Source organism: Theropithecus gelada, chromosome 3 (assembly GCF_003255815.1).
Source record: "Theropithecus gelada isolate Dixy chromosome 3, Tgel_1.0, whole genome shotgun sequence".
In the NCBI taxonomy this organism is placed as follows: Eukaryota; Metazoa; Chordata; class Mammalia; order Primates; family Cercopithecidae; genus Theropithecus; species Theropithecus gelada.
Window position 1 is genome coordinate 72,963,503 of NC_037670.1, and position 18,739 is coordinate 72,982,241.

At 37.4% G+C, this 18,739-nt stretch overlaps 1 protein-coding gene across 2 annotated transcripts in view; it reads right to left on the reverse strand.

The window, feature by feature from the left end:
* Positions 1–18,739, reverse strand: part of CDK13 (cyclin dependent kinase 13) — a 140,190-nt gene that overhangs the window by 33,256 nt on the left and 88,195 nt on the right. For both annotated transcript variants that reach the window (XM_025379740.1, XM_025379739.1), the window contains exons 7-9: positions 17,129–17,185; positions 1,475–1,576; positions 1,302–1,379 (exon numbers count right to left, since the gene is read on the reverse strand). In XM_025379740.1, coding sequence (XP_025235525.1) covers positions 1,302–1,379; positions 1,475–1,576; positions 17,129–17,185 — 237 coding nt within the window. The remainder of the gene's footprint in view (positions 1–1,301; positions 1,380–1,474; positions 1,577–17,128; positions 17,186–18,739) is intronic.

The window sequence follows — 18,739 nt, forward strand, 5'->3', positions numbered from 1 at the left end:
AAAATTCTGTAAATCTGTGCCCCCTACCAATATCTTTTCTAAAAAACTTCATATGTATTTTGAAACTGTCATGGAAATTTTATAAGTTGCACGTTTACATTATTACATATGAAACTGAAGACAATTTTGCTCTTCTTACCCAGGCTAGAGTGCTGTGGCACAATCTCGGCTCACTGCAACCTTCGCCTCCTGGGTTTAAACGATTCTCCTGCCTCAGCCTCCCAAGTAGTTGGGATTACATGCATGGGCCACCACGCCCTGCTAATTTTGTATTTTCAGCAGAGATGGGGTTTCTCCATGTTGGTCAGGCTGGTCTTGAACTCCCAACCTCAGGTGATCCACACCCACCTAGGCCTCCCAAAGTGCTGGGATTACAGGCGTGAGACACTGTGCCCGAACAAAGCCCATTTTTAAAATTAAAATTATTTTAAAATATAAGATGGGCTGGATGAGGTGGCTCACGCCTGTAATACCAGCACTTTGGGAGAACAAGGTGAGGGGATTACCTGAGGTCGGAAGTTCAAGACCAGCCTGGCCAACATGGTGAAACCCCGTCTCTACTAAAAATACAAAAATTAGCTGGGTGTGGTGGTGGGCGCCTGTAATCTGAGCTACTTGGGAGGCTGAGGCAGGAAAATTGCTTGAACCCAGAAGGCAGAGGTTGCAGTGAGTGGAGATTGTGCCACTGCACTCCAGCCTAGGTGACAGAGACTCCATCTCAAAAACATAAAACAATAAAATAAAATAAAAGATAAAAAGAAAAGTGACAAAAATGTATGAGTAATTGCTTATGAACTAGGTCCTATGATAGGCTCCAAATAATGAAGGCCTATGCTAGAGGGTTTATGCATGTATTTTAGTGTATATACACACATATAGACACATGTAAATACACATAAAAACATATGTGTATTTATAATAGAGTATTTTTTAACAATACCCCAAAACATTAATTTTTCATTTCTGTCATAATTTAAAAATACATTATCTACCATTCATTCTCTCCTACATTTACTCTTCCTTTACAGTCTTATCTTTTGGGCCTCAAGTCCTTTGATTTAAAAAAACGCACACATGCACTCACACATGTATCCATACACACACACCCACCAAGGGGCTGTGATATCCTTAATTTCACTGGAACAAGTATCAAAGTGCCTACATTTCAGTTTGTCCTCCATTTAGCAGTCATAAGCCCTCCAGAGAACTAACAAGAGAAAAGACAAGCTTGACAGAGTTTAAATTTCCTGAGGAGTTTGACACTCTCCCAACTCCCACCAATATTATAATCAGCAGCTTACCTTATTAATTCTAGTTGTGCAAGTTCCTGATTTGCTTGAAATATAGGTTTTTTAGTGAAGAGTTCGCCAAGGATACAGCTAATGGAAAAAATACCCGTCATTACCAAATGATCTATTTTAATTCACTACCAAAAGTTTCAAGTAAAATAAACCAGTAAATAAGGTTATCTTACCCACAGCTCCATACATCAATGGCTGGTGTGTATCGTTCTTCTCCCAGCAGCAGTTCAGGTGGACGGTACCATAAAGTAATTACCTTGTTAGTATACGGCCGACTAAAAAACACAGAGAACAGTCTTTAGAGTTAGTATTTGTTGGAATAAGAGAGATTTTCTGAGGAAATATTATTTTGTTTATTAAAGCAATCCTATAATCCTAACTAAAAACACTTTTTTTTTTTTTGAGACGAAGTCCTGCTCTGTCGCCCAGGCTGGAGTGCAGTGGCACAATCTCGGCTCACTGCAAGCTCTGCCTCCTGGGTTCACGCCATTCTCCTGCCTCAGCCTCCCGAGTAGCTGGGACTACAGGCGCCCGCCACCACGCCCGGCTGATTTTTTGTATTTTTAGTAGAGACGGGGTTTCACCGTGTTAGCCAGGATGGTCTTGATCTCCTGACCTCGTGATCCGTCCGCCTCAGCCTCCCAAAGTGCTGGGATTACAGGCGTGAGCCACCGTGCCCGGCTACTAAAAACACTTTCATCTGCCTACTAAAAAATACAGACATCCAAAGGCATCTAATATATAATCATAAAATATATGTGAGGGCAACCTGTTTAACTAAAAATTCCCTTAATATATGAAGATAAAAATAAAAGGTAGTTGACTGGTAAGCTGGGTGCGGTGGCTCATGCCTGTAATCCCAGCACTTTGGGAGGTGAGGCGGGCGGATCACCAGGTCAGGAGATGGAGACCATCCTGGCTAACACAGTGAAACCCCGACTCTACTAAAAAAAAATTAGGGGGTGTGGTGACGGGTGCCTGTAGTCCCAGCTATTTGGGAGGCTGAGGCAGAAGAATGACGTGAACCCAGGAGGCGGAGCTTGCAGTGAGCCGAGAATGCCACTGCACTCTAGCCTGGAGGACAGGGTGAGACTCCCTCTCAAAAAAAAGTAGTTGACTGGTATTAACTGCAATTTGGTCAAAGCAAAGCTTTAGTATCAACTCAATTGTTGAGCACTGTTTTTCCTTTCCATAAAAACCTTTAATGGGATTAACTGATTTAAAGAGCGTTGACTGGTTCTGATCAAATCTTGTAAATTACTAATGGATGACAACATATAATTCAAATAGAGACCACCTAACAAGAGTTTTCAAATGATCATATTTTTGGCAATTTTTCACTGATTTACATACCCACTGGTGTATGTGAATAGAAAAAAGCACAGAAATGCAGACTATAGTACTTGAGGTCTACTCTGCAAAGTAGCAATACATACGGTAATTTATCAAATAATTCTTTTATTACCTTCTGAAAAGAGGACATAAATATACTGCTACCTCTTTATTTGCCACAGAAAAGATTATTTAGTCAAGTTATAATAGAGTCAGGTTTGACTCTAACAGCACAAATTATCTGGCAACGTAAAGTGTTCAGAGAATGTAATGCTCAGAAATGTAAACGCTCAGAGAATGGTCACATTCTAGCTGATTGACATGCTTCAAGAGAATCCTAAGTAGTCAGAGGAGGTTCTTTGGCTGATCTGTAGTTACTTACTTCAGGAAGATCACATATGTATTCAGATCAATTATAAACATCTCTTTATATCCAGATGTTTTCCAAATCACAAGGACTCAAAAGCCACAGCAAATTCCCCAGAAAGGCTGTATTCCAAGCCCATTTATTTAAGCTTGGCTTGGTCCTGGACCAGTCTTGTTAAGGAAATGGAGCATTCAATTTAGAAAGCAATTCCCTCTTGCCACCTATAGATTTGCAGTTCCAGGCTGCCCCCATCCAGCCAAATTTCTCCAAATAATTTAAGCACTAGTATTATAAAACTATCAATCTGGGCATTCTAGGATTAACACAGATAAGACTCTACTTAACAGTGCTCCAAAGCCAGCAAAAACATTTGACTTTGGTAAAAATTGCAAAAAGAGGATAGTATAAGATGAATATTTTTAATAGTAAATTAAGATTAGGTTTTTCTTACATTATTAATGTACTTTTCTCAGTGATTTTTGCTTGTTTATTGGAATCACTTATCTTCACATAATGAGCAAGTCTTTTAAATTTTAGCTACTCTAGTTAAGCTGAACTTAATAATTCTTTAAAACTATGCTCACCTCTTTATGCTTTACCTCCTTTTTTGTTTTTTTTTTAGACAGAGTCTCACTCTTATCACCCAGGCTGGAGTTCAAGCAATTCTCCTGTCTCAGCCTCCTGAGTAGCTGGGATTACAGGCACCCACCACCACGCCTGGCTCATTTTTGTCCTTTTAGTAGAGATGCGGTTTCACCATGTTGGCCAGGCTGGTCTCCTGACCTCAGGTGATCTGCCCACCTCAGCCTCCCAAAGTGCTGGGATTACAGGTGTGACCCACTGAGCCCAGCTGCTTTACCCCCTTTGAATAAAATCCTTTCCCTATTTTTCTCATTCAAGTGCTATGCTTCCTTTACAACACAGTAAAAGATGCAAATTCATAAAGTCTAATCTCTATTAAAAATATATTTATCTTTACATTCTTAAATTTACATCATACTTACCTGTCTTGAACTCCCTATTTTTATTTTCCTAGAAAGTTAAAAAGCCTTGTAACATTCTTTATTATGAACCCCACACACAAAGCCCAGAACAATGCTGGGCACAGATTAGGCACCTTAATGTATATGGCCCTCTAACTTTAGATGGCACATGATTAACTGGGTGGAATAACAAAATTTGTAAAAATTATGACAACTAATTTCTCAAACATGTTAAGGATCTATGAGTATATCAAACCTATACAATGGTGTTATAAAAGTGCAACTGGATAACTAGGCTCAAGGAAATGTTTAAATTTATATAAATCTATCTGCAAATAGTTAATTTTTATTTTATTTTAAAAAATATTTTTAGTGTCTTGTATTTTTAAAAACATCTTAAAAATTAAAAGTATGTTGAATTGTAGAGAAATTAAACAAATTCAGGTGTCTAAAAAGGAATATCTAAATAAAAGATTATTGTAGATATTGTACATCAAATTCTAGGCAATATGTAGCATCATCTAATGCAATATTTAGCAGTCACCGTAGCAGTTAAAACTAGAATATAATTTATTGTTATAATTTTTTATTAATTCAGACATGAAAATAGTAAATTTTCAAAAATGATTAAACACAAAATCACATGAAATATATTTCTAACTGTACAGAAAAATATTTAATGTATACTACTTAATGGCCTTTCTAAATGCTTAGTTTCTGTTAGACAAGAAATAAGAACCAGGCAAAGATTGAGAGAAAACATTCAGCTGTAAAATTTAACCTAGGAAGTTGAATTTGAAAACACTTAATGTGATTTCGAAAGTATGGAAATTCTTTGATTTATGAAGCAAACAAGCATTCAGACTGATACATACTTTTTATAAAACAAAAAGTACCACACTCTAAAAATTATTTTTACACTCAAGGAAGTGTCAACGGAGTAGAGATCAAAGACTATCTGTTCACTGATAGATTCTAATACTTTGCCTCTAAACAATCCCAAGAAGGCTGGGCGCAGTGGCTCATGCCTGTAATCCCAGCACTTTGGGAGGCCAAGGTGGGTGGATCACGAGGTCAGGAATTCAAGACCTGCCTGGCCAAGATGGTAAAACCCTGTCTCTACTGAAAATACAAAAATTAGCCAGGCATGGTGGCACGCATCTGTAATCCCAGCTAATTGGGAGGCTGAGGCAGAGAACTGCTTAAACCTTGGAGGCAGAGGTTGCAGTGAGCCGAGATCGCACCACAGCACTCCAGCCCAGGTGACAGAACGAGATTCTGTCTCAAAAAACAAAACAAAACAAAAAACAATCCCAGGAATTCCAGAGATTTAGGGCAGGTAAGATGACATACGGTTATGGCCTTCCCTGCCTTCAGGCCTGATAAGCTGCACTGTATCCACAACAAACCAAGCAGTGCAATAAGGAGTGTGCCCCTCTGTTGGCACGTGTTTCAACCTCTTATTGGTCTAGATATATATAGAAAAACAGCACAAAATCCTAGATCCTGGAAGTATTTGGGGGTTCTGGATAATCCCAGTTAAAATTTATAAAGCAGGGTTGCTGCCTTTGTTAAAGACCATTCTAAGTGAAAAAAAAAATCATATAAAATACCTAAACTAGCTCTAAAATGCTTCATTTTTCCAACAACATATGATAAAGTCTGTACTTCTTTCCTCCTGCTTGAAGGCAACCCTCCCATGTACTTCTTTTATACTATAATCTATACTGTTTTGAGACAAAGAGAGTCTTCAGTAAACTAAATTCATTATACACACAAAATGGCATGTCATCTTTATGACATTCACAATCCACTGCAGAAAAATTTACCAAACCTACAAAAGAAATCTGGGATCCACTTTCTAACACCTACCCAGCTTTTGACGTCAAAAATCCAGGTGTCATTCTTGATTCATCTTTTCCTCAGATTTCCAAACAACTTCCGCCAATTCTTCATCCAAAATAGATCCCCAATCCAAATACCTAGTCCAAGTCATTATTCTTTTCACTGGTATGACCACAACAATATCTTAACTGGTTTCCTGGCCTCCATCTCTCAAAGCACCCCCCGCCACCCGTTTTTGCTTTTGTTTTTATTTTATTTTGAGACAGAGTCTCGCTCTGTTGCCCCGAATGGAATGCAGTGGCGCAATCTTGGCTCACTGCAACCTCTGCCTCCTGGATTCAAGCAATTCTCCTGCCTGTGGAGTAGCTTGGATTACAGGCGTGTACCACCATGCCCAGCTACCCTTAACTTCTTTTCAGTTTTTTTATTAAGCATAAAAGCAGGTATCACCTACTTGCTTAAAACTGCCCAGTGATTTCCCAGTGCAATCAAATAAAATTTAAACTTTACTTCAGTTGATAGGACTGTACACCGAAGATCTTACCTCCTATTACACTGGGCAACTTTTGACCTTAAACTTCCCAAGTCTGTTCCCAGGCAGTACTGAGTTCCTTCTCCTTTGTACTTGGAATGTTCGTGGCCCAGGTCTTCATTAAGTTTTCCCTTTCTCATCACTCTGGTCTTAGCTCCAATTTACTTCCTAAAAGAGGTCTATCTTAACTACCCTAATGAAAATTATCCAATCAGCCACTACCACCCCTACTTTGACACTACAGTCATTATTTTATTTGCTTTGTAGCACTTAGCTATTTTAAATTCCTCACCCTACATATGCATTGCCTAACTTATTAATACTTTCATATACCATAACTACATAGCAATAAACACAATCTTGAACTCCTGTTTTCCTCCTTTTGATATCTTCCAAGAAAAATAACTTTTTAAATTCCTCTATCATCACAGTGCTACAGAGAAACAAAACCACTTTTTTCCCAACTGATGCTGTCATCTTACTAAGATCAACTGTCTTACTTGCCCATTCTTATTATCACAAATTTAGAAGTCCTCTAAGTACCTACATTATTACCTTTTGCTACAAACTGCATCTCTGTTCTTCTTTACTGTCTCAGCAAACAGCCTCACCATTCGTGGCAGATACTCATAGCTATCCTCTAAAAATCTGTTATTCCTCCCTTCTATGGCAGTTGTCCAGCTCCGCTACATCTCCCATCCTCACTGCAGTTAGGTGTGGCCACATGACCAAGTGCTCTCCAGTGGAACATAAGCATGTGTGGTAAGTGTCATTTCTAGGCCTGGCTCATTACTCTCCTCCTTTCTCTTTTCTCACTTCTGGCACCAGCCTTGGAAGGCATGTGTAGAAGATGGCAGATCTTCCAATCTGCTTCTCTGAATAGCTATATTGAAGCAGTCACCATTTGACTTGGTGATATGGTTAAATATTCTTAATTGTGCACTAAGGTAACCGACAACCACTCAATATTTTTTCTTTTTTTTCTTTTGAGACAGTTTTGCTCTTGTCACCTAGGCTGGAGTGCAGTGGCATGATCTTAGCTCACTGGAACCTTCGCCTCCTAGGTTCAAGCAATTCTCCTGCCTCAGCCTCCCAAGTAGCTGGGATTACAGGTGTCTGCCACCACACCTAGCTAATTTTTATAGTTTTAGTAGAGATGCGGTTTCACCATGTTGACCAGGCTGGTCTTGAACTCCTGACCTCAGGTGATCCGTCTGCCTTGGCCTCCCACAGTGCTGGGATTACAGGCGTGAGCCCCCACGCCCAGCCACCACTCAAGATTATTAAGTGAGAAATACATATATAAACTTCCCATTCTTTAAGCCACTAACTTTTGTGGTTCTCTTTGTTACAAAAGTTTAGACTATCCTAACCAACAAATCATTCATCCAGGTGCTTAAGCAGAAACCTTACAGTAAGGGGTAGAGGCAGGGATGTATCTCACAACACATGCAACCATCAAGTTCTAACAATTCTATATCCTTATGATATAATTAATCTGTCTTTCCAATACTTGTGCCCATTTCTTGGCTCTAGCTATAATCATCCTATTTAGATTTACTGCAACAGCTTTTTTAAGTGATTGTTCTTGCTGCCAGACTTGTAAGGCCAAACCACTTTCCAAAGTGCAATCAAAGTGATAGTATGAAATAAAACATGAGTATGTTATGCCTATAGTACACATTGCTTCCATCTAGAGAATATCTACACAAGGCCTATAAAATCCATTATAATTTGGTTTTTGTTCCAATCACACTAAACCTTCAGTTCCCTGAGGGAGGTGAGCAAATGTTCATTTTCCAGAGAAAGGGGATAAAGCCAGGGAGAGAACAGAGCTGGCAAGAAAACTTTAAAGAAGTTAGTGGTGCTTTAATTGTATTTTAAATATTTTTAATAAACTATTTTTTAAAAAGCTTTTAAAAGGTAACAATGACAAAAGACAATGAAATGACCATTACTAAGGACAAGGAAAAACATCCAATGATTTATTCAAAAATTTTGCAAAATAGGTACCATGCCTCACTTTCTACCTCTCTAATGAAAAAGAAGCAAATATTGAGAAAGTGAGCAGACAGAAGTATTTAATCATAAAAGCAAGTTCCAAGGTAAGTGGAGTTAGAAGAGAATAAGGACAATTTCAGGTATCGCCCAATTCAGTAATACAGTAGACAATCAAACAAAAATCTATGTAATGATTAGGATGCTAATACTGAATCTCGTTAACCGTTTACAAATGTAAAGACAAAAGTAAAAGAGACTGAAACTATGTTTTGGCTCCAGGAAATTTAAAGCCCAGAAAAATTAAACCACGTTGTAATATGAAAATACATTATCCAAAGAGAGACAAATAAAAGAAAATCCATCCGGGCATGGTGGCCCATGCCTGTAATCCCAGCACTTTGGGAGGTGGAGGCATAAGGATTGCTTGAGCCCAGGAGTTCGGAACCAGCCTGGCCAACATGGTGAAACCCCATCTCTACTAAAAATACAAAACAAATTAGCCAGGTATCACGGTGCATGTCTGTAATCCCAGCTGCTCAGAAGGCTGAGGCATGAGAATTACTTGAACCCAGGAGGCAGAGGTAGCAGTGAACCTAAATGACACCACTGCATCCTAGCCTGGTCGACAGAGCAAGACTCTGTCTCAAAAAAAAAAAAAAAAAAAAGAAAGAAAAAAAGGAGAAAAAAAAAACCATCCAGAATCTTCAAAAATGAGTATTTCAAACTTGCTCTATTAGATTTGGCTACCAATATTCAACATCGTAGAGATGATCTTGTTTAGATCACACAGAGAAGCAGCAAACTGATGTGACACTACATATACGATGCTTTTTACTTTCATGGATTAAAAAACAAATTACATTCTCGTGATGTGTCTATACCCAGTATTTGCACAAAAAGCAAATTAACTCACAATGAAAAAGAAACAGGACTGAAAAACATACAGTCAAGTTCTTAGGTGTTATCACACAAAAAAGAAAAATCTAAAAATGAAATGAACCACTCCAGTTTATTTACATAATTAGATCAATTCCAATCAATAAACTCAATAACCCAGAAACACACACACACACACACACACACACACACACACACACAGTCCTTCTGCCATTAAATTGGAAAAACAAAATTTAGTAACTTCAATAAGTTGTTATTGGATGGCAAGAAACTAAACTTTGTAAAGACCCAAAAATAATGGTCTCAACGTTAACTATTGTGCATTTCAATTTTTACTTTTTTTTTTTAAATAGAGATCTCACTATGTTGCCCAGGCTGGACTCAAACTTTTAGGCTCAAGCGATCCTCACATCTTGGCCTTCCAAAGTGCTAGGATTAGAAGCAAGAGCCACCAAGGGCAGGCCTTCTGCTAAATACTTTCATTTGTAAATCTCATTACTATTTTTGAAAAGAAGGCAGACACTATTTGTCTGTCTGCCAGGAAAGTAACACCTTCTTTTGTTTTTCCTTGAACCTTAAATGATTAACCAAATATTAAAATTTAAAGTCAGGCCAGGTGCTGTGACTGACCCCTGTAATCCCAGCACTTTGGGAGGCCAAGGCGGGCGGATCACCTGAGTTCAGGAGTTCAAGACCAGCCTGGACAACATGGTGAAACCCCGTCTCTACTAAAAATACAAAAATTTGCTGGGTGTGGTGGCAGGCACCTGTAATCCCAGCTACTCAGGAGACTGAGGCAGGAGAATCGCTTGAACTCAGAAGGCAGAAGTTGCGCTGAGCCGAGATTGTGCCACTGCACTCCAGACTGGGGCACAAGAGCGAAACTCTGTCTCAAAAAAAAAAAAAAAAAAACATTAAAATCATCAGACTTTAATAAAACTTTCATGTGAAAAATTACAAGTAATTTTAAATATCTGTTTCTATCAAAATATTTTTTGTTTATAGATTTCTCACTAGATATTTCAAGAGCTTTCAAACTGCTTAAAATATAATTAAATCCAGTATGACTAAGGGAGATTCAGAAGTAGAAATATCACATAACTTGCTAATCTGCTGGAAGATCAAAACTACAGCATACCTCATTTGTCAAAAATATTATATTTGGAGGATGCAAAGACAAAAAGCAAAATTCAGCAGACCCTTTACTACAAAAGAACTCTAAAAATTGTCATCAGCCTAATGGTACCTCTAAAGCAGACTTGAGAGGCCCCTAGAGTTCTCTACCTGGAAGACACTTCTAGGAAATAAAGGCTGAATTCAGAGTCTTAACAGGGAAGCACTCCCATATAATGAAAATAATCTGACAAAAGATCCTGAGCTGTACTACTTATTGGTTGTGTATTGGTTGTGCTTGAAAATGCACTTCAGTTTTCTAAACTTGTTTCTGTATCTTTAAAATGTGCATAAGAATAATGATACCTACATCATCCATCTCAACTTTCTTTTAAAATAATTCTTGTGAAGGAAACTATGTATAATAATGTACACAAATGTTAAGTTTGTTCTTTCCTTTTCCTTTCTTTATAAGCAGTAACTATTTATTGAAACTCTGAGCTAGGCACTGTGGTAAGTAAGCACTAGCAGATGGTTAAACGAAACAAAAATACACACTTATAGAGCAATTAATAACTGCACTTATTAGAGCAATTAAGTATGGTGGTAGGCTGGGTGTGGTGGCTCACGTCTGTAATCCCAGCACTCTGGAAGGTTGAGGCAAGTGGATCACTTGAGGTCAGGAGTTCGAGACCAGCCCGGCCAACATGGTAAAACTCCATCTCTACTAAAAATACAAAAATTAGCCGGGCTTGGGGTGCACAACTGTAGTCCTCTCAGGAGGCTGACGTGAGAGGATTGCTTGACCTGGGAGGCAGAGGTTGCAGTGAGCCAAGATCTCGCCACTGCACTCCAGCCTAGGCGACAGAGCGAGACTCTGTCTTTTTAAAAAAAAAAAAAAAGGTGGTAATATAAATTATAATCATGTACTATAAATAATACATAGGATGAATAATATACTGTAAACACATAAAAAAAGATGTGCCCAATGATGCCTGTGGGATTCAGGACAGATTTCAAAGGAGGTAGGGCCTGAATTGCACACTGAAAGAAAAAAAAACAAATTTGTCAAACTCAGGTGGGAAGTATAATTACATACAAAAAGAAAGCTTATGTAGATTCACAAAGGCACTCAAGAGCACAGCAAGTTTATGGAACTACAAATAGTTCAACATTGCTATTATCTGGGGGGCTGGAATGGCAAAAGACAAGAACATAAGGGAAAAAGACCAGACGGCAGAAAAACCAATACAATTCTATTTACAATGGCCTATATGAGAAGGTGACTGGGTACCTTTAACTAAAACAGGAAATAAAGGAAAAGGAGTGGACATTTTTCTGGGGAATGAAATAGATAAAGGTTTAATTTAGGGTACCCAGATCACCTGGGTAGAGATTTCCAATAAACAAAAGGTCTGGAGACCAGAAGAAAGACCAAGGATTGGAATTCAGTTTTGTAAGTATTTGGCAGTAATGTCTTGGATGACACTCCCCCAACAGAAGGAAGGCAGAATTCTTTCCACTTTATATGCTCAAAAATGAAGACTACTCCATCAGAGCTGAAGAGAGAACAATTTAATCTTGATCTTACAGTTAAAAGTCAGTGATCTAAATGAGATCTCCTTTCCTGAAGCTTGTTTAATCTTATTATTTACAGTCATTCACCTGTTATTAGTAATTTTTTTTTATTACCATGGTTCCAATCTTTGTCTAGTGATTCTCAGAAGATTGTTTTATTACCCAGAATCCCCAAAGCTCCCTGCACTCATCCATATCAGGAGGATCCTCCAGATGAGGATCACCTTCTCCCAGATCAGAATCAACCAAGCACTTGCCATGAATGCAGTCAATGTTTTAAGGAACATAAAACACAAAAGAATAAAATACGGTAATACTGCCTTCCTCTCTCATTAATACCTTCAACTTTGGGAAAATTTAGTTTTGCTTTCAATAACAATGTTCTGAAAAGCCACTAGATGGCGATACTGCCTTCAAAAAGGTGTGTGCGTTTTGGGAGGGTGGTATTAGTGAGCTAGCATAATACTTTAAGGCCCTTTTCATTTTTCCCTTCTCTCTCCTTATTGGATCATCATACAGAAACGTAGTATGCTTTCTGGTTATTGTTTAAAAAACTTTTATTTTGATCACAGAAACATTATTAAAGATACATTTTTCAGGGCCAGGCACAGTGGCTCACACCTGTAATCCTAGCACTTTGGGAGGCAGAGGTGGGTAGATCACTTGAGGTCAGGAGTTTGAGGCCAGTCTGCCCAACATGGTGAAACCCCGTCTCTACTAAAAATACAAAAATTAGCCGGGCATGGTGGCAGGTGCCTGTAATCCCAGCTACTCAGGAGGCTGAGGCAGGAGAACCACTTAAATCGGGGAAGCGGAGGTTGCAGTGAGCCGAGATCACGCCACTGCACTGCAGTTTGAGTGACATAGTGATACTCTGTCTCATAAATAAATAAATAAATAAAGTGTTACATTATAGTTTCTTCTCTAGAAAATGAAGCTAATTTCAATTAATATGTAAAACGTTTTTTTCACACAGGACAGTCACATGAAGAGAGAAAAATACTCCATCCTTTTGAAAACCACTTGAGCAATGACTTGGTAAAATAAAAACTAAGAAGAGGGAAACACTGCAGCTGTCAGAAAAACCATACTTAAGAAAAGATACTACAAGATGAACAGTTAAACGAAGAAATGGGGTAAAAACCTCTATTCTCAAGTTTTAAAGTTCCCAATGCAGAATGGGACAAAGTATAAATACCAATGTTCAAAATGAGAAAATGATTCAAATCGAAAGAAATAATTTTCCCCTCTACTTTTAATCCAGTGGTTCTCTTTCTTTCTTCAATAATAGGCACATGACAGAGCAGATCCACATTGGCCACAGACCCCCCCAAGTGCTAGCTGTAACTCCACCCAGTTTTCCTCAAATTCAAAAAAGTAACATCCAAAATCTAATGAGAGCTGTGGTTGATGCTATTACAGTGGTAAGCTGAAATCTGCTCTATTTACAAACAAAAAACCTTACACAAAATTCTTGAGCACTTCAGTTATTCGATCTATATTAACTACTTAGAATATAAAAACACTTCAAAGTGACTTTATATTTGCTTGAGTATTATAGTAAGGCCCTACCTGGCTCTCTATAACGAAGCAGAAATATGAATGAAAAATCATTTGTTGTATATTTATCTCAAAAAATATCTAGAAAATTTGAGACAACACAATCTGTTAAAGGTAGATTTCTTTTAAAATCAGTATGTTATTAAGGTTCACTAGAGCAATATATGTATTTTAAAGGTATTCCATTATATTAAGCCTACTCCAGGAGATTCTAAATAAATCACAATTATTCTCTTTAAAAAAAAAAAAGAGAAGCTTTAAAGGAGTATATAAACCCCATAATGATAGGATATTTGCTCTTAAAACAAAATGACAGACTGAATTTTCCTCTTACACATTTAACTGAGCAGAAAAATTCAGTATATATTACCCAAAGATGCAAAGTTATGGGACTTTAAAACTCTGGTTCTCTAAACTCAAAATTTCTACATCAATCTTGCAGGGCAACAGGGACCATGGCCCAGTGAACACGCCACACCCCTGGCACTCCATTGGAACCCAAATTATATTTTAAAATGAAAATGAATAGGAAAATTGAGCCTGATAATATAAAATTTGGCTTTATAATCAGCTTTTCTGAAACATATCTATTCCAAATGTGCACAAATATCTGCATATCAAGAATCTATTAGATTAAAATGGTAATTAGCTGTTTTCCATTTCATAGAAAAGGATTTACATAATTAACGACAGACACAAACTTGTATTAAGCAAAATCTAACTACAGTGAAATCTCAACCAGCTTAGCACTTAGAATTCTTAATTAACCAGAACTTGCCCAAAATAATAGCCACATTAATTTAGTTATATATATGCTTCTCAGCTGGGCATGGTGGCTCATGCCTGTAATCCCAGCACTTTGGGAGGCCAAGGCAGGCAGATCACTTGTGGTCACTAGTTCGAGACCAGCCTGGCCAACATGGAGAAATCCTGTCTCTACTAAAAAATATAAAAATTAGCTGGGCATGGTGGTGCGCGTCTGTAGTCCCAGCTACTCGGAAGGCTGAAGCCAGAGAATCGCTTGAACCCGGGAGGCGGAGGTTGCAGTGAGCTGAGATCACGCCACTGCACTCCAGTCTGGGCGACAGAGCAAGACTCTGTCTCAAATAAAATAAATACATATGCTTCTTAAACAGCAGAAGAAAAAAATATATACTTCAAGTGAAGCTTTGGATTAAGTACACATTCAGATCAATTTTTTCTTTCAACTTCTACCAAGAGGCACTATTATATATGATAGAAAGAATAAAAAATTGGGAATTGAAAACTTAGCTATACACCCTTGGCTCTGCCAACATTTTTTGATCTTTAAAGTCACTCAACCCTTCACAATAGCCAGGATAGGGAATCAACGTTAAGTGTCCACTAAGAGATGAACGGATAAAGAAAATGCGGCCTGTAATCCCAGCGATCGGGAGGCTGAGACAAGAGAATCACTTGAATCCTGGAGCCAAGACTGCACCACGGCACTCCAGCCTGGGCGACAGAGATTCCGTCTCAAAAAAACAAAACAAAACAAAACAAAAAAAGGAAAATGTGGCATATATGCACAATGAAATACTATTCAAGTCTTAAAAAAACAAGGAAATGCTGTCATTTATGACAACATGGATGAACGTGAAGCGCAATGTGTTAAGTGGAATAAGGCAGGCACATAAAGACAAATAACTCATCATTTCACTTATATGTGAAATCCAAAAACCCTCAGCTCATAGAGGTAGAGAGGAGAGCTGGGAGTTACCAGATGCTGGGCGTAGGGAGTATGGGGGGAAGATGCTAGCCTAAGGATATAAAAGTTCAGTTAGACAAAAGTAAATTCAAGAGATTTATTGTACAACTTGGTAACTACACTTAATAACAATGTAATCTTGAAAACTGTTGAGAGTAGATTTTTAAGAGTTGGCACACACAAAATATGTGGGGTAATACATATTAATTAGCTCAATGTAGCCATTTCACAATGTATACATATTTCAAAATTAAAAAGAAAGTAACTCAGCCCTTTCTGGGTCTCAATTCTCTCAAATGCAAAATGAGGGGTATAGCTTTTGAGCTTTAAAACAGTTTTAAACTTAAAAAAAAAAAACACTCATACAACCCTTTCCTAAAATAAAATGTTAATTTTAAGTGTAGCAGTCAAAACAACTAAAAACCAAGTAACTCTGGTGAAAGTCAGTACAGAGGACTGGAGGTCCAATCACAAAACCCCATCCACAGAACACTTTCTTTCCTTTCTTTCTCTTTCTCTCTCTCTCTCTCTCTGTCTCTCTTTCCTTCCTTTGTCCCTCCCTCCCTCCTTCCTTCCTTTCTTTTTTTGGAGACAGTCTTGCTGGAGTACAGTGGTGCAATCTCGGCTCACTGCAACCTCCACCTCCCAGGTTTAAGTGATTCTTGTGCCTCAGCCTTCCAAGTAGCTGGGATTACAGGCGTGCACCACCAAGCTCAGCTATTTTTAGTAGAGATGAGGTTTCACCATGTTGGCCACGTTGGCCTCCAAGTGCTGACCCTCAAGTGATCCACCCGCCTCTGCCTCCCAAAGTGTTGGGATTTGTAAAAGCATGAGCCACTGCGCCCGGCCCACAGCACACTTTCTGAGGGGTTTCATGGAACTTGAATGGATCCAAAACATATCACTTATAAACCTCTACTCTAGAGCACTATATAATGAAAATACTTTCCAGAATTATGTCACAGGCACTGCAAGATTTAAAAGCATAGACTTTTTACTCTGAAAAATTCAAACGAGAGTTTTTGTTTATTCCTTTAACCAGAAAAAAGCAAAGATTAAATGAAAGTAAACATCTATTCCTAAGACTACAATCAACTGATGTTTCACTATATTAAATTATGGTGATACTAAAGAAATGACAGAATTGTCATAAAATAATTTTAAAATTCTTTAAATATATTATTTCAGAGATATATATATATAAATAAAGACAAGAAAGGAATGGAGTAAATGGACTAAAGATTTATTAAGCAAAATTAATTCTATATTTTATTTACATAAAACCTACTATTGTACAAAAATATTTTATTTTGAAATCCCATATTAGTTCTAATAAGACAAGTCATTTCACTACCACCAGGCACAAAGAAAGCCAAGTTGGGTATATACTCAAACTTTAGCCAGAAAATTTCTACCTTTTTGTGTCTTATACACTGAACATCCTCACAACAGTTGGTTTAAATAAAGGGTTCTAGGGAGTTAAAAAAACAAAGAACTGTAAATATAACAATAAAACCTGTGTAAAATAATAATGAAAACAAAGTTTATAAGTTTAAAAACACAATTTAAAAGGTTTTCATTAAGAATATTTAATATCTGAATACACATTAGAAATTTAAGTATAAGTTCACTTCAGTCACAATTAAAGATGTATATTTTTTAAAAATCATTTTTACCTGTGTTAAAGATCAATTTTTAAATTGAGATAATGTGTGAAATATTGTAATTACAATAATCAACCCAATATGGTATAAAATTTCAGTTTTTTATATACTAACCATGAAGAGTAAATTTCTCTTTTAAAAAATAAAACTATCAATAAGGTATTCTTAGTATAGCTTCAAATACTAAACTCTAATATCTACAATATTCATTTGAAGGTATGCTTACCTTTCTTCTGAGCTATACAATCGAGCAAGTCCAAAATCTGCAAGTTTTATCTGCCCTCTGGTAGAAAAAAGAGAAGATGAACAAAAAGTATTAATTTACTCTAAATTGACAATACACATTTATATTCTATGCCTAGAACTGGTAAGAAAAAATACCTATGTAAACGTTAACTCTGCTCACACTTCAATATCATCAAGGTAATACAGGTAAAAGCAACTAGTGGATAAATTCACAAAACAAAAAAATAAACAAATCCTTGGATAGTCAAACTTACAGCAATATGATTATTATAATTACTGTATTATAATATTAGAATAGTATTTTATTACTATTCAGTTCCTATTTAGAAAAGCACACTTCAATGGAAACAAAATAAAACGAGATCATTTTTATTACTTAGCAGTAAGACAAATTTCTTGTTCAAGGTAACAGTGCACAAGAACTAAGTGACATCACTTTTAATTTGTTTAATTCTCCAGTTTTAGAGGGGCTAGGTGCATAGAACACTGTCTATTAATTAAAATCAGAACCAGGCATGCCTTATTTAAATTAACAAACAGTACCAATTACAAGAGAATTACCAGGGTTCAAATATAAGCTGTTACGAATATAAGCTTATTTACATAAGTTTTAAATATGTGAATGTGTATGTGTGTGTACACACTTCCAAAAAGTTCACTTTACAACTGTGACTGTTTTTTTAAAATTTTCTAAAATCTATTCTTAGCCTAAAGCTGAAATTATATTGCTATTAGATGATCCATTCACATTACTTGGAAAAATAGCAAACAGAAAAGTAAACTAAGTATTATTTTATATGCATTACAGACTATTATTGGATTTTTTTTTTTGAGACCGAGTCTTGCTTTGTCACCCAGGCTGGAGTGCAGTGGTACTATCTCAGCTCACTGTAACTCCACTTCTGGGATTCAAGCGATTCTCGTTTCTCAGGCTTCCTAGCAGCTGGGATTACAGGCGTGTGCCACCACACCGGGTTTATTTTTGTATTTTTAGTAGAGACAGCTTTTCACAATGTTGGCACAGCTGGTCTCAAACTCCCGGCCTCAAGTGATTGGCCTGCCTCATCTTCCCAAAGTGTTGCGATTACAGGCGTGAGACATCCCACCCGGCCACTAACAGATATTTAACACAACTTTTGAGGTATCCCAAGCTATAATATTGGTGATTATTTTTTATTTTTATTTTTGAGCCAGAGTCTCGCTGTGTCACCTAGGCTGAAGTACAGTGGCATGATCTCAGCTCACTGCAACCTCCACCTCCTGGATTCAAGCAATTCTCATGCCTCAGCCTCCTGAGTAGCTGGGATCACAGGTGTGCTCCACCACGCCAGGCTAACTTTTGTATTTTCTTGGCAGAGACAGGGTTTCATCAACATTGGCCAGGCTGGTCTTGAACTTCTGGCCTCAAGTGATCCGCCTGTCTCTACTTCTCAAGGTGCTGGGATTACAGGCGTGAGCTACTGTGGCTGGCCTGATTATTTTTAAATAGTTTGTATAAAGTAAACTAAATTTTAAATATTTTTTAACATAATCAAGGTGCAACGTCATGTAACACTGTATGTTTTCTTTATTTTAAAAATTTTAGATTCGG